This window comes from Tenrec ecaudatus, chromosome 1 (assembly GCF_050624435.1).
Source record: "Tenrec ecaudatus isolate mTenEca1 chromosome 1, mTenEca1.hap1, whole genome shotgun sequence".
NCBI classification, from domain to species: domain Eukaryota; kingdom Metazoa; phylum Chordata; class Mammalia; order Afrosoricida; family Tenrecidae; genus Tenrec; species Tenrec ecaudatus.
The window spans coordinates 141,973,076-141,987,636 of record NC_134530.1 but is presented as its reverse complement, the minus strand read 5'-3'; the positions used below and the strand labels follow the sequence as shown (position 1 = coordinate 141,987,636).

The window sequence follows — 14,561 nt, the reverse complement described above, 5'->3', positions numbered from 1 at the left end:
TAACGAGTCATGATAGTTATAGATTATTTCATTTCTCCAGCATTGGCTTTCTATTTTCCAAAACTATCACTAAAGTGATCATAACTCGACCACGCCTAACCATAATAAATTAATAGCTATCGTCCTTCCTACTGCAGTATATTGACATCTGAGTATGATGATTGTTTGCTTTTGCTGGCTGCCGCCACGTCCGTTCTGGCTCGGCAATCCTACGTACGACACGAAGAACCACCATCTGGCCCCGCACTGTGCTCACAGTCATTGCTATGGGTAGCCCATCTTTGCAGCCTCTCTGTCAATCCATCTTGCTGATGGGCTTCCTCTTTTTCACTTGCCTTCTTTACCAAGCATGATGTCCTTCTCCAGGGCCTGACAGCATGCCCAAAGTGTGGGAGAAGGCGTCTCACCAGCTTCATTTCTAAGGAGCATTCAGGCTGCTAGTATTGTCCTTGTAAAAGAAATAGTAAATGCTGCGTGAGTGACCATTCATTATAATAGTGAATTGAAATGCAGGCATCATATTTTCTTCCATTTTCCCTTCACGTAGGAAATGAAACTTTTTGACTTTGTGAAAATGTCTGTCTTTCCTCTCCTTCCTTTATCTTTCCATCTGATAATGTGGCAAAAAGCAGACTTCTGAGAACAAGCAAGGTAAATACTATAGTTAAGGCATTTTTTTCTAATGTCCATCAACCTTGAATGTCTAGCAGGTAATTTTCCTGGGGAATTTTATACGGCAATAAAGAAGAGACACAGAGTTCAAAGAACACAAAAATGGTCCCTGCCCTCAGGCACCATACAGGCCCATGGGGAGGTGACCGTCAGCACGTGCTTTTCATACTGTGGGGTGATTTCTTACAATCACAGCTCCAAGTTAGAGGATGCTTCAGAGGACTCTTTAAGGTGGTGTCATGGAGTCAAGGTTCTTTGTTTTGTTTAATAAAGGCTATCAAATGTAAAGTGTCACTCCCATTCCTTCTCTAGGAACCACCCGACTAAGCCTATTTGTCATTGTTTTCCGGTTTGTCACAAATGTCGCCTAAGCGAAATGGAGCTCTCCACTGTTCCATGAGCACTTGATGACCAGTTTTGAACTTATAATCTTGTGTTTTCCCTGAACTTACACCACATGCCTTTAGTTCTTTATTTATCAAACACATTTAGTTTTCTTATTGCATCTAATATTTCCATTAATTGAGCCTTATCCTTTTTTGATTTCTTCAGTCTTTATTTTTTGTCACTTGCTAAGTGTGAGATTTTGATTCATTAACTCAGAGGATTTTCTAAGAATAGTAATTATTCCTTTGGCTATCTCTTGCTCCAAAAGCCTGTAGCAGAATAGTCAGTATAGAAGCACCCAACTGGCTGCCATCCAGTAAATTGCACCCCCTAGCAGTCCTCCAAGAGAGAGTGGAACCACCCTCAGGACTTCCATGGGGGGTGGGGGGGGACGTTTCAGGAAAAGACTGCTGCATCTTTCTCCTGTGGAGCAACTGGTGGGCTAAACCTCCAGCCTTTGAGCTAGCAGTCGAATCCTCACCACTGTGCCACCAGGCTCGGGTACTTAGGAGATGGAAAATGTATTTGTTGACTTATTTATTCTATATCTATTTAATAAGCACTCTACAAGAGGCACATAGGAATATAAACATGCATTGCATAGAACCAGCTTCCTGGTTATAATATAATCTAGTGCTATAGCAATAATAAGCATAATCCCGTCAGAAGCTGCTGTCCAGTTCCTTTTGACTCATGGCAGCCCTTCTTCAGAGTAGCCCTCTGCTCCATCAGGTATCGAGTGGCTGCGATCTTTCTGAAGCTGATGGGCAGGTTTTTCTTTCCAGGCACCTCTGGGTACATTTGAACCACTAACTGTCCGGTTAGTAATAAATGCTTCACCATAGGCAACACCCAGGGATTCAGCCTTATCCCAGGGGGCGGGAAATGTACACCTGGAACTCAGATGATCACTATCTCTATCGCAGGGTCTTCCACGTGTTATCGCCGTGGCCCTAGTTTGAGTCCAGTCTTAATTTAGTCATCAGGAAAATTAGCAGAGAGTATGTAAGATAGATATTTTCGAGTACATGGACTAGAACATCGAAGAGCTGTGGAAGATGAGTATGCTTTGGAATGTGAGGTCTCTGAAGGGAATGTGCGTGACTTGTCAGTGTCGGGCAAAGGAGGAGCCAAGAGATTCTCTGGCTTAGAGCATAGACCGCTAGGTACTATTGCATAGGGAGCCAGCAGATGTCTTCAAGGAACTGAATGATATAATCAGAGTCTTATTTTTGAAGGTAATTTGGGGGATGGTATAGAGCAGTGGTTCGCAACCTTCCTAATGCTGCAACCCTTTCATGTTGTGGGGACCCCAACCATAATATTATTCTCGTTGCTACTTCATAACTGTACTTTTGCTATTGTTATGCATCGTCATGTAAATATCTGATATGCAGGATATATTTTCATTGTTATAAATTGAACATAAAGCATAGTGATTAATCACAAAAACAATATGTAATTATATATTGTGAAATATTTATTTCTAATTCCAAATAGATGGAATTTTGTCTTGAAGCATGGGGTAGCATGGGTAACAGTCTTTACGCCAGGTACTTGTATGTGGGCGTACCTGCATGTGGGCGGATCCTCCTGGAGATGTTAAAGAAGCGGTGCCTTGGTTCCTAAGACCATTGGAAATATGTGTCTTCTAACGGTCTTAGGGGACCCTGTCAAAGGGTCATTCGACCCTCAAAGGGCTCATGACCCCCAGGTTGAGAACTGCTGTTGTAGAGGATAAGTCTTAAATAGGGTAAGAAAGTAAATGACAGACTCCTGAACCATGTGGGAGATTAAAAGCCAAACAGTGAGATACCACCTTTCACGGACAATGATAGCCAAGTACAAAAGACAAAACAAAGCAACCATCAGAAGACAACAAATTGCTGGCAAGGTTGTGGAGACATTGGAGCCCCATCCACTGCTGGTGGGGCTGTGAAGTGGTGCAACGACCATGGAAAGCAGGGTGGTGCTGTCTCAAACAACCCGGGATAGGAAGTCTGAGCCACCTAGCAATCCCTCCGCTGGGTATAGCGCCCAAAGGAATAAGAGCTATCACGCGACAGACCTATGTACACCCTTGTTCTTGCAGTACTAGTCACAAAAACAAGATAAGCAGAACCTAAATGCTTACCAATAAAAGAATAGGCAAAGAAACTTGGAATACTATGTATCTAAAAAGATGACAAAACTCCTGATAGCATGGATGGACCTGGAGAACATCCATTATGCTGAGTGAAATGAGCCAACCACAGGACAAAGGTTGTGTATGTGTGTTGTGGGGGGAGGGTCAGGGGTATTCAAGGTAAAGAAGCTAAAGCACTGGGCCAGACTGTTGAAGGGTGTTCACGTGGGAGACAGTGATCCACAAGAGAGAAGAGCGAGTGAAGGTCAACTATTGGGGGGCTTGGTTAGTGGTTTAAGTTGTTGAAACACAAAGTCAATTATCTGAAATGTACCCCCCTACCTAATTTACAATACAAAGTTAGTATATAAAAAGTCAATTATAAATGAGCCTCTCTCTCTGCCATGGAGTTGATTCGGATCCATAGTGACTGTAGAACAGATAACTGTCCCTGCGGGTGTCCAGACAGGAAGGCTTTGCTGGAGTGGCAAGCCTTATCTTTCTCTCGTGAAGCAGACAGCGGTTTCCAAAACACTGACCTTGGGGTAGCCGTCCAGTGCATAACCCTCTGCATCCCCAGGGCTCCTCGATGAATACTTAGAAAGTTATTAATAACTAAATAAAAAGGCAATGTTTTACGTTAGGCATGAGAAGAAAGAGTAGAACCAGAATTTTTGAAGAGATTTTTTTTTTTTAATTTAAAGGTTGAATGAAATGGTCATGATTTCGGAGAACGAGAAATGGGAGCCGAAGTGAGGTTAGAAAATGACTATGTAGAGGAGATGAGGAAGAGAGAGATGCCTCGTGGCTGGGAAGTTGTTGGCTTAGACGATCATGTGAATGGGGAGGGATTGAATCAGAAATGAATTAGATACAGCTTGTTATGAAAGGGGTGGAGGTTCGACTGTTTGTGTGCTGCGCTTGAGATACCTGAGAAACAGTTGGAAATGCATGTCTTGCAAATGGAGAACCTGCCCACGCTAGAGGGAGGTATGTGGTCCTCACTTCAGAGGCAGCCGTGAACCCAGGTAGAGGAGGAGACAAGCTGAGAGGCACACTGTAGGATCTGTACAATGAATAGTAGGCCTCTCCACACAAAGCAAAAAAGCTCTGGTGTTCGGTGGGTTAAGGGTTGGGCTGCTAACGGGAAGGGCAGGCATCCAAACCCACCAGCCTCTGCTGGGGAGAAAACTGAGGCGATCTGTTTCCAGAACGATTTACTGTCTTGGAAGCCTGATGAAACATTTGTGTTCTATGGTTACTACCAGCCCTATCAGGTCCATACAAGTCAGAACCAGTTCATCTGCAGTGGGTTTGTGTGTTGTTGTCTTATGTGACGCAAAAGAAATGGAACACTTTATCGAGAGATCTATGAGATCCCATCCAGTTTCCCCACGGCCAGCTGTTCTTTGAATGTAGGTCACTAGCGTAGCAGCCTTGCCATGCAAAGCTGTGGCTGAGCAAGTGATCTTTACTTCTCCTCTCTGAGCTGATTCATGACAGCGCCTTTAACCTGGCCTTATAACTGCTCTGCCCATTCTCATTCTTGCTCCACTGTAAGGAATGCTCTACAAGGCAGTGATAGGATTTTTCCCTCTCCAAAAGAAAAAATGTGAGGCCATTCTCAGAAATGAAATCTGTCCTCTTTCCTCGGCCCTGGATGACCTCTGCCACCTCATCTTGTTTATCTCTCTCCCCTTCACTCATGAGATTCTGACCCAAGGACCAGAAGGATTATGTTTCTCCCGTAGAGTTTGTGCAGCTGATAGGTAGTCAAGTACATGTTTATGAAATGAATGAAACCTCTGCCTTAGAGGTTTGTCATATGATGTAAACATGGCAGCATGTTATGGCTTTCTTCAGCATTGTATGTGATGCATTACAGGTGCACAATAAATGCCACTTGCCCTTGTGTTTTTCCCAATCCATATCCTGGCTGGGGCTTCTCTGTGCTCTTCTGCTCTACCTTCTAAGTCTTCTATTCAGTCAACAAACTATTTAAGGTCTCTACATCCATACAGGCACTTGGTAACCCTTGGTTGCATTTGGTAACACTTCATCTAATTCTACGAGGATTTTCATACACCTTCTCCTTCGAATAATGTCCAGGAGAATGGGAATCCTTTGAAGACTCTCACCCTCATCTACCAAGGAGCTCTTCACTGCTCTTAAGTCAGGCTCCTGATCCCATCCTCACTGCATGGGTTCAGCACCAGATTCATGGGTTACAGACAGCACTTATTGAACACCAACTCTGATCAGGCAGTGTCCTAAGGATTCTGCATATATTACATCACTTTATGAGTTTAGTTTTGTTAATATTCCTGTGTTATATTTGCTGACTTGGCCAAGGTCACCCTTGAGAAATTTGCGAGTTAAGATTTAATTCTGGGCAGTCCACTTTCAGATTCCTGCCCTTCACTCTGTGCTGATATTCTAGAGTGCCTCCGTGGCTCTTCCAGGGTCGCATAGCTAACTTTTGTTCTTTCGTGTTTGATTGTCAAACTTTAAAGAATATGTAATGAGACTTTAAAGAACAAAAGTCCCAACAGTTCGTTTCCATCATTCTTCTTTGCCACTCCAAGTTTCTTTTCTCTTAAGGCAACGACTATTAGCAATATCTTCAGGATTCTTTTACCATAAACTTTTCTTTCTTTTTTAAGCCTTTCTCAGTTTTATATGACCTCTTTTAGTTTGCTGTATCGCCCTCCTCTTAACTTTTTTTTGACTTCTGCAAAGCCAGCCCATTCTCTCTTAGTTGGAAAATGTGTAAAATACAAACGGCCCATAAGATTAAAGACACATGGTGTATATGTGTGTATGTGTGAGTGTGTGTGTGTTTGTGTGTGTGTACATATGTAAGATGCTCACACACTTACCTCCACAGACTCCAACAGACCCAGCTTTCACCTGTGTCCCAGGTCAACTACTAAAATGATCTACTCATCTTTTTACCTGCTTGAGCTTCTGCTTGGAGGACACGTACTGTTGCCAAGCGGAAAGATGATGAATTCTTCCAGTCCCAGGACGGAAGTCTTACTTGAGGATTTGTATACAATGGCATCATCTTGATGCTCAGAGACAGATGAGCACCCACCCAGCCTTTCTGGCGATGGGCATGGGTTCGATGCTCTTTTCAATGCCTGCCTTTACGAAAGCCAGACTCCCGTGTCTTCTGCACAGTCTGAAGACACAGTCTCAAGAGGGTTTTTTTTTTAATTTGGGTTTTTTTAGATGTTTATCCTTTCTCTACACCACTCTTCTTGGAGAAACACTGTGATTTTTAATCAGCAACACCAAAATGCCTCTATGGAAATGGCTGTGCTTTCCAGCATGCAGCAGTACCATTTCCTAAAGAGCGAGGTCACTGGAAGCAGAGAGCAGAAAAATCCCAGATGGCACTAATATTTGATTTCATTTTTAGCCCGCTCATATTCAGCAGATGGATTGGAAGGCTGACCTCCCTGACACTTCTGCATCACTGCCTGCTACTCCAATTGCCTTTGCGCATGTTTTTTCATAAGGCTTCTCTTGGTACCTCAGAGATTGATGCCTGGTCGCCTGCCTGTGTTATGCTTCATTACGCCCAGGCGCCGTGTGGCTGAGAGTTGCTGTATTCTATAAAAGGGGAAATCTCAGCTCATCAGGAGCTCAAACTTTTCCGACAATCTCTCAAGCTGCCTGTCACGTCTGTCTCAGCGGAGAGCGTCCTCTTGGCTTTCTAGGTGTAGCTCTCATTCGTGTCCATTTTTTAACTCAGCCTCGTCTAATTGTCCTCCACTCTTCTAGGCATGGCTAAGTTGATAATAATCATATAAACCCCCCTAGAAGATGAGCACATTTAGCTGTTGTCATCATGCCTACGAGTAACAAAATAATTGATTTCTCTGGAAAGAAGTCCCCCTTTCAGTGGAGCTTTGGTGATTAAGAGTAGAGAACTGGGTTGGGGTTCCTGATTCTTCCACTTAACTTTACCTCAAGCTCCGTGAACTTTAGAGTAAGGCTCAGTTTCCTGGTTTGTAAACCAGTGATACCATTAGTCCCGACCAGTTAGGACCATTGTTAAGATGTGAATGAGATAATGGGTGCAGCATTGTCGCAGAGCCGAAACCAAAAGACCAGACTCGCTGCCATGGAGTTCGTTCCTGCTCCTGGCGACCCTGTAGGACAGAGCAGTGCCCTAACTCTTCACAGTGCCATCTTCCTCCTGGGTGCCCGGTGGGTTGACCGCGGTCTGGCCTCACAGTTACTGGCCCAGTGTGTAACCCACCATGCCGCCCGGGCTCCTTGGCACAGTCTCTGGCGTAGAGTCAATGTGCTGTGGATATTCGTTATGGTTCTTAAATGTTTGATGTACATGCACAGAAATGCAAGCTGTGTTTATTTTGATGGTGAGGGGAGTGAATGGTTTGCTAAAGAGGACACGCTGGTAAGGATCAGATGAATGCCTTGTATCAAACTTCCTGTGACATCACGATATTCACTTACATGGATGATGACACCAGTCATACTGAACTCTGGAAATGCCATCCCCTTTCCCACTTTCCTCTCTTTGTCTGCGAGTTTATGTTTCAGGGATGAGGTTAGAGAAAAGCCACACTCATACACAGCACAATGCCCAGCAGGTGCTGAGCTAGGTAGCCATTCCGTCACGTTCTCTGGGAGCACACAACTCTGAAGAGAGTGAGGCTGCACCCATGCTGATGTGTGACTGGTTCGCACAGGCATCGCTTTAGCTAATAGCCTTGCTTCTCCAATTTGATCCCAGAACAATGTCGTGTTGCAGAATTTGGGTTTGAGGTGACTGGACTACTGCTGCATTGTGAAACTCCCTTCTTCCTTCCTGCAGGTCCAATATCAGGCCGGACCACGCGGACTCCAATTGCCACGACTTCAAAATGCACACCTTCACTCGGGTCACCGCCTGCAAGGTCTGCCAGATGCTCTTGAGGTCAGTGTGCTTGGTCTTAACTTTTCATTGGAAAGGGACTGCTCTAAGGGCCCGCCTTTTCACACGTTTGTTTTTAAACACCCCTGCCAAAGTGCTCCCCAGTGGGAGAACGTGGCCTAACAGCCCGGTTCTAAGAGATCTTTCTTGAGTTGACCCTTGACCCTGCACTTTCGCTTTAGGATTGCCGGCAAGGTTCTCTCCCTCCGCTGAAGAGTTCTTTGTGTGAAGGATTTCACGTAGGCTGGGTCTGCCTTCTGTGTAATGTGTCACTCTCTAATTTTACCTTTCAGAGGAACGTTTTATCAAGGCTATTTATGTTTCAAGTGTGGCGCCAGGGCACACAAAGAATGTTTGGGAAGAGTCGACAATTGTGGCAGAGTTAATTCCGGTGGTAAGTCATGTTTATTGTTGTGATCCTCTTTATAATTAGGATATAAAGCTTGCTAAACATCATTCAGGCCCAATTTAGTCTTAATTTACATTTGCTCTAACATACCTGTTTTTGAAGCTCTCTTTTATAAGCACAATGAGAAATATGTTTTAAAATCTGGGTGACTCTGTTTAAAAAGTGTTTGAGATGTCTGTGTTTGAAACTTCCATCCGTACCGTTGAGGCAGAGGGCTTCAAGAGGGGCTTGGAGTGCTTTGTGTCACCTTACTGTCTAAAGTCTGTTGCTGAAGCTATATGAATATAACCAAATAGAGGGACAAAACCAAAAAGACAAGCCCCCTCCTCCCATTCTTTATTTCAGCCTTGGGTTCCTAAATGTCTCTCTTACTCTCTTAAATATTCAGCTTAGAAATGCTAATGACACCAGAGCTAACCGTTGTGCAGGTGAATTCCTGAATTAATGAATTGAATCCATTGTCATTTTCCAGCATTTAGCAACGAGCACAGATACTGTGGTTTTTATGTAAATATTTTCCCCCTTGGTTTTCAAAAATAGCTTTCCGTGATGGTGCCATGAGCCCCTTTCCCAGGCTGCTGGCAATTATGCGTCCCATACCCTTTCGCGTCTCTGGGCTCCTCCTGGGCTCCCTCCCTTCTCTTTCTTTTCTGGCTGCTTTCTTCTTTCTCTTTCTTCTTCCTTCTCTTTGTCCTTTCCCCCTGAGTCTCTCTGAGTTTTATCAATAAGACCTTTCAAAATCAGCAAAACTTTTTGAAAACAAGAAAGGGATCCTTAACAGCTTGAGTTCAAAAGGCGACCATGTCAACCTTTGATTTTCCCAAAGGAAAAGGTGGACATTGAGTTATTTTGGATAATGTGCAGAAGAGTGAGACAGAGAATAATGGATCACTTCAGAGCTATATTCAGAAAACGGGCAATTGTAGAAAAGGTGTGAATCATACTGGAGTACTGAGATGACAGTACATTCCTGCCCGATTCCGCAATAGACATTTTAAAGGGCCCATCATATGCTGCTCTCTGTACTAGGCCTGGGCAGCTGCAAGGAGAAAGAGCCCGTCATTAGTTGAGCACCTGCCCTGTGACTACTGTGCCTGGGGCTTCTGCTAGGTACCTCACCTGTGAGTTCATGCATGCCTCAGAATACTGCTTCAGAGAGCTTGTACACCTGGTGCGAAGTCTACTAAGTCAAGGAAACGAGATGAACACCTACATCAGCCTGCAGGTCAGAAAGAGCTGACGCAGTCCTAAGATGTTAGGTTGCTGTTAGCACCATGGAGTCAGGTCCAACTCATGGCGCCCCTATGCACAGCAGAACGAAACACTGCCCCGTCCAGTCCCAGCCTTGCAGTCATTCTTATGCTTGAGCCCATTGTTGTAACCACTGTGTCAATTCACTTCCTGGTGGACCTTCCTCTTTCTCCCTGCCCCTCTGCTTTACTGAGCATCAGGCCCTTCCCCAGGATGGATGGCTGGATTCTTTTAGCATTCCTTGGCATTTTCAATATTCTTCTCTAGTGTAATAATTCAATTCGTTGATTCTTCTTCACTTTTCCTTAGTCAGTGTCCAACTTTCATATATGTATGTATATCTCAATGGAAAATACCATGGCTTACATCGGGCACATACCTTAATCCTTAAAGTAACATCCTTGCTCTTCAGTACTCTAAAGAGATCTTGGGCAGCAGATTTACCTAATGCAACTTGTCTTTTGATCTCTTGACTGCTGCTTCCATAAGCATTGACTGTGGATCCAAGCAAGATAAAATCCCTGACAGCTTCAACCTTTGCTCCACTGACCATGATGTTACCTATGGGTTCCATTTGTGAGGATTTGAATCTTCTTTACATTGAGTCGTAACCCATACTGATGGCTACAATCATTGATCTTCATCAGAAATTGCTTCAAGTTCTCACTTTCAAAAAGCAAGGTTGATAAAATATTATATAAATATTATAAATTATTGTTTTTTTCCATAGTATAATGGACAATTTATCACTGAGATCTTCTTTCATCTTTAAGTCTCTATCTTGAATAGCGTTGAGCTGTTAATATGTCATTTACTCTTGGTCTGCTAATATGTTCACACACACCCCCCATGGTCCTGTCTTGCTTGAGGATTTCCAGTCTGTGAGGGATGTCAAGGGACCTCACAGATGGCATGGTTGCTAGGATTTAAAGGGATTCTAAAGAGAAGCTGAGCTGGTGGAAATCCTAGCTTTGTTACTTACCCTTTACATGAGCTTGTAAATGTTCCTGAATGTTCAGAACTTCCATTTGCTCAGACTACACCTCCTCCATAGCCATTCCCCATCCATCAGTAGAGGCTCATATGTTGTATGACACTAAGCTGGTTTCAGTCGAGCTTCCGTGCTGTGGAAGAAAGGCCTGGTGGTCTGCTTCCAGAAACACAGTCAGTCATACCAGCCTACTGCTCACAGAACTTCAGGCCACAAGCACCCACAGCACCTGCTGGTTCAGGTGGCATGGGGTTGCCCAACAGAAATGGAAGTAGAAGATGATTGTGAAGCTCCAGTGAGAGGATGGTGTTAATTGTTCAGCGTAGTACCTGCGTACAATAGGAAGTCCTTATTTTAGTCTAAGGTATTATAATGAAAAGTAGTGTTCTGAAATAGATAGCTTATTCTGCACTTTGGGGGTTGGCTGTATGATTCGGTTGGTAACTGTGGAGCCAATGTGGATAGAAAGATTAGTGAGCATCGAACTTTGAAGTAATACGCTAGTGTGATAACTAAAAGGACATTTTTAACTTTTATGCTAAAAATTTCAAGAGGGAACAGATGGAAGTTTCTGTTCTAGCCAGCTAGAAGAGCGGCGTATTTCCAGTGTGGGTCCCCAGGTCATGATTTCCACTGAATCTGCCCTGAGGCGAGTTGCTGGTGGCAGGAGTGGGGAACTTCTCTCCGACCCCTGGCCCTCTGGAGATTTATAACTCCACTTGCTGGCCAGACTGGTCCAGCATTTGATCCACTCACTCCTAATGTAATAATGACTGGAACTTCTCTTCTTTGGGGATGCATCTGATGTGAGCTGGTATCGATGATTTTGCAGGCTTTCTATGGCTCGAACGCCAGGTATCTCCCACCTCTAGTGAAGGCAGACAGCCAGCATTGGCACTGACCCCTAAGAGCTCTGGATGCCTGCCAGATTTAATCCATTCTGCAGGCTGATTCTCTGGGTGATTTTGGCCCCTCGTTGCTTAACCTTTGTGGGCACATCGGCCCTTACACAGCCCTTTTCTATACATAAAGAGAAGACCTGGCCAACTTTTCACTGTGGGAAATGTTTAGGTAAAGACTATTTGGGTTTTTAACATTCCTCACGTAGACAACTCAGTCACATTAGTTATGCCTGTCATGTGGTTAGACCTTACGATCGTTCGTTTTCAAATTCTCCCACTACCTTCTAACAGAAGCTCAATGTCAGCTGAATGGTCAGCCCCTAGTCCTCCCTCACTCCTGTCAATGCTGACCACTAATAAACCTTGGCCTCTGTATATTTCCCTGTTCTAGATATTCCATAGCAGTGGATCCATACAATATCACTCTCCTTGCATATCATTGTACTCAGCATGAAGTTTGGAAGATTCAGCAGCGTGGTACCACGTACCAGGGCATCATTTCTCAGAAAGGCTGTGGAATAGTCCATTGTATGCACGCACCACCTTGTATTGACAGACGTGGAGATTGCTTCTCCTCGGGGATAGTCGTGAAGAGTGCCCGTGAACATGGCTGCACATGCATGTTTTGCACTCCCACTTTCAATTCATTGGGAGTGTATGAGGGAGTGGCAAAAAATTTTTAATGGATTTTTTCCAAAAGCTATGTATTTAATTTGTTTACAAATCAACCTTATTACCTTCCAAGTACTCTCCATTACACCTAATACATTTGTCAAATCTGTGATTCAATTCTTGGAAACATTTTTCGCGCTCATCTGTTTGGATGACTGACAGTACCTCCCTCATTTTTTTCTTTACCTCTTCTACGTTGCCAAATCACTGTCCTTTCATGTCCCTCTTAGTTCACAAAATTAAAAAGAAATCGCAGGGAGTGAGGTCCAGAGGGGCATGCTGTTTTTGCCAAACACTGGTGCATGAGATGGCTGTGTGAGCAGGTGTGTTGTTACGGTGGCAAAACCAGTTCCCCGTTTGCCACAAATCCGGCCTCTTTTATCACACGGTGTTACTCAGTCTTTTCAAAATCTCTAAATAGAAAGCTTGATTAACAGTCTGACCTGATGGAACGAATTCCAAATGCACTCTCCCCCTCACATAAAGACAAAAACAAACGAGCATTGTTTTGATCTCTGATTTCACTTGACAAACTTTTTGTGGGCAAGGTGACGATGGCGTCTTCCACTAGCTTGATTGATGTTTGGTTTCAGGGCCGTGAGAATAGCACCATGTCTCAGCACCAGTAATGACCTTGAAAAAATAAAGTCTGGGTTCCTTCCAAGCTGTTCTTTCAAAGCACGGCATGTTTCCACGCCACGCTCTTTTTGTTGGTCAGTCAGAACACAAGGCACACATTTTGTAGCCACCATTCTCATTCCCAAATCTTCCATTAAAAGTTGCCGGACTGAGCTCCACGATAGAGTCCAGAAAACGTCCCCATCTTTTCAGTGGTCCATTGTCAGTCTTTGAGACATGCGCCTGGATTTTGTCAACATTTTCATCCTTTCAGGAAGCTGATGGACGTCCAGAATGAGTTTTGTCATTGTGACATTTCACCTTTTTTGAAATGAGAAAACCACTCAGACACTTGAATTTTTCCCATAGCGCTGTCTTTGTAAGCTGTGTTCAAAATCATAACAGTTTCTGCGGCATTTTTCCCCAAGCAGGAAACAAAATTTCATAGCCGCATGCTGTCTTCTTTAATCAGCCATCCCCAAAAATGAGGTTTGAGTGAAACTGCTTCCAGAAAAAATTCCCTGTGAGCAGAGAGAACCTTCCCAGGTGATGCCACTGGGGGTACCAACTCAGAGAGAGTTGCTGGATGCTCATCTAGCGGGAACAATGCATACGAAGAAAGCTCTGCCCAGCAGAGCCTTTTCCATTTTGTTTTTAGTGTCAAGAGAAATCCCTGTCACCCCTCAGTCAGCAGCCCTCTCTCTGCCTCTTCCCAATGGATGTCCCCTGGAAGTTGGAAGTCATGACAACCTCCCCTTCCACTCACCACTCCCTGTGCCAGTGTGAGCAGAGAGTGAACTTGAACCTGGTGGTTCTGCAATGAATGTAGTACCTGGGTGCTGTTTGGAGAGCATGCATACGCTGAACTTTATGGGTTCTTTCTTTTTGTTAATCGTTTTATTGGGGCTCGTACATCTCTTATCACAATCCATACATGCATCCATTGTGTCAAGCACATTTGTACATTTGTTGCCATCATCATTCTCAAAACATTTGCTTTCTACTTGAGCCCTTGGTATCAGCTCCTCATTTATTCCCCTCCCTCCCTACTCCCTCCCTCATGAACCCTTGATAATTTATAAATTATTAATTATTATTTTGTCATATCTTATACTGTCCGATGTCTCCCTTCACTGGCTTTTCTGTTGTCCATCCCCCAGGGAGGGGGTTATATGTAGATCCTAGTAATCGGGTCCCCCTTTCTACCTCACCTTCCCTCCACCCTCCTGGTATCACCACTCTCACCACTGGTTCTGAGGGGTCCATCTGTCCTGAATTCCCTATGTTTTCAGTTTCTGTCTGTACCAGTCTAGCCAGATTTGTAAGGTAGAACTGGGATCATGATAGTGGGGGTGGGGGAAGCATTAAAGAACTAGAGGAAAGTTGTGTTTTCATCTTTGCTACCCTGCACCCTGACTGGCTTGTCTCCTCCCCACCACCCTGTTGTAAGGGGATATCCAGTTGCCTACAGATGGGCTTTGGGTCCCCATTCCATACTCCCCCTCATTCACAATGATTTGATTTTTTTATTCTTTGATGCCTTATACCTCATCCCATCGACACCTTGTGAAGGTGTCTTCACACAC

At 44.2% G+C, this 14,561-nt stretch overlaps 1 protein-coding gene across 1 annotated transcript in view; it reads left to right on the top strand.

Moving 5' to 3' along the window:
* Positions 1–14,561, top strand: part of VAV3 (vav guanine nucleotide exchange factor 3) — a 405,543-nt gene that overhangs the window by 253,023 nt on the left and 137,959 nt on the right. The window contains exons 16-17 of the mRNA XM_075558833.1: positions 8,034–8,135; positions 8,426–8,526. Of these exons, the coding sequence (XP_075414948.1) occupies positions 8,034–8,135; positions 8,426–8,526 (203 nt within the window). The remainder of the gene's footprint in view (positions 1–8,033; positions 8,136–8,425; positions 8,527–14,561) is intronic.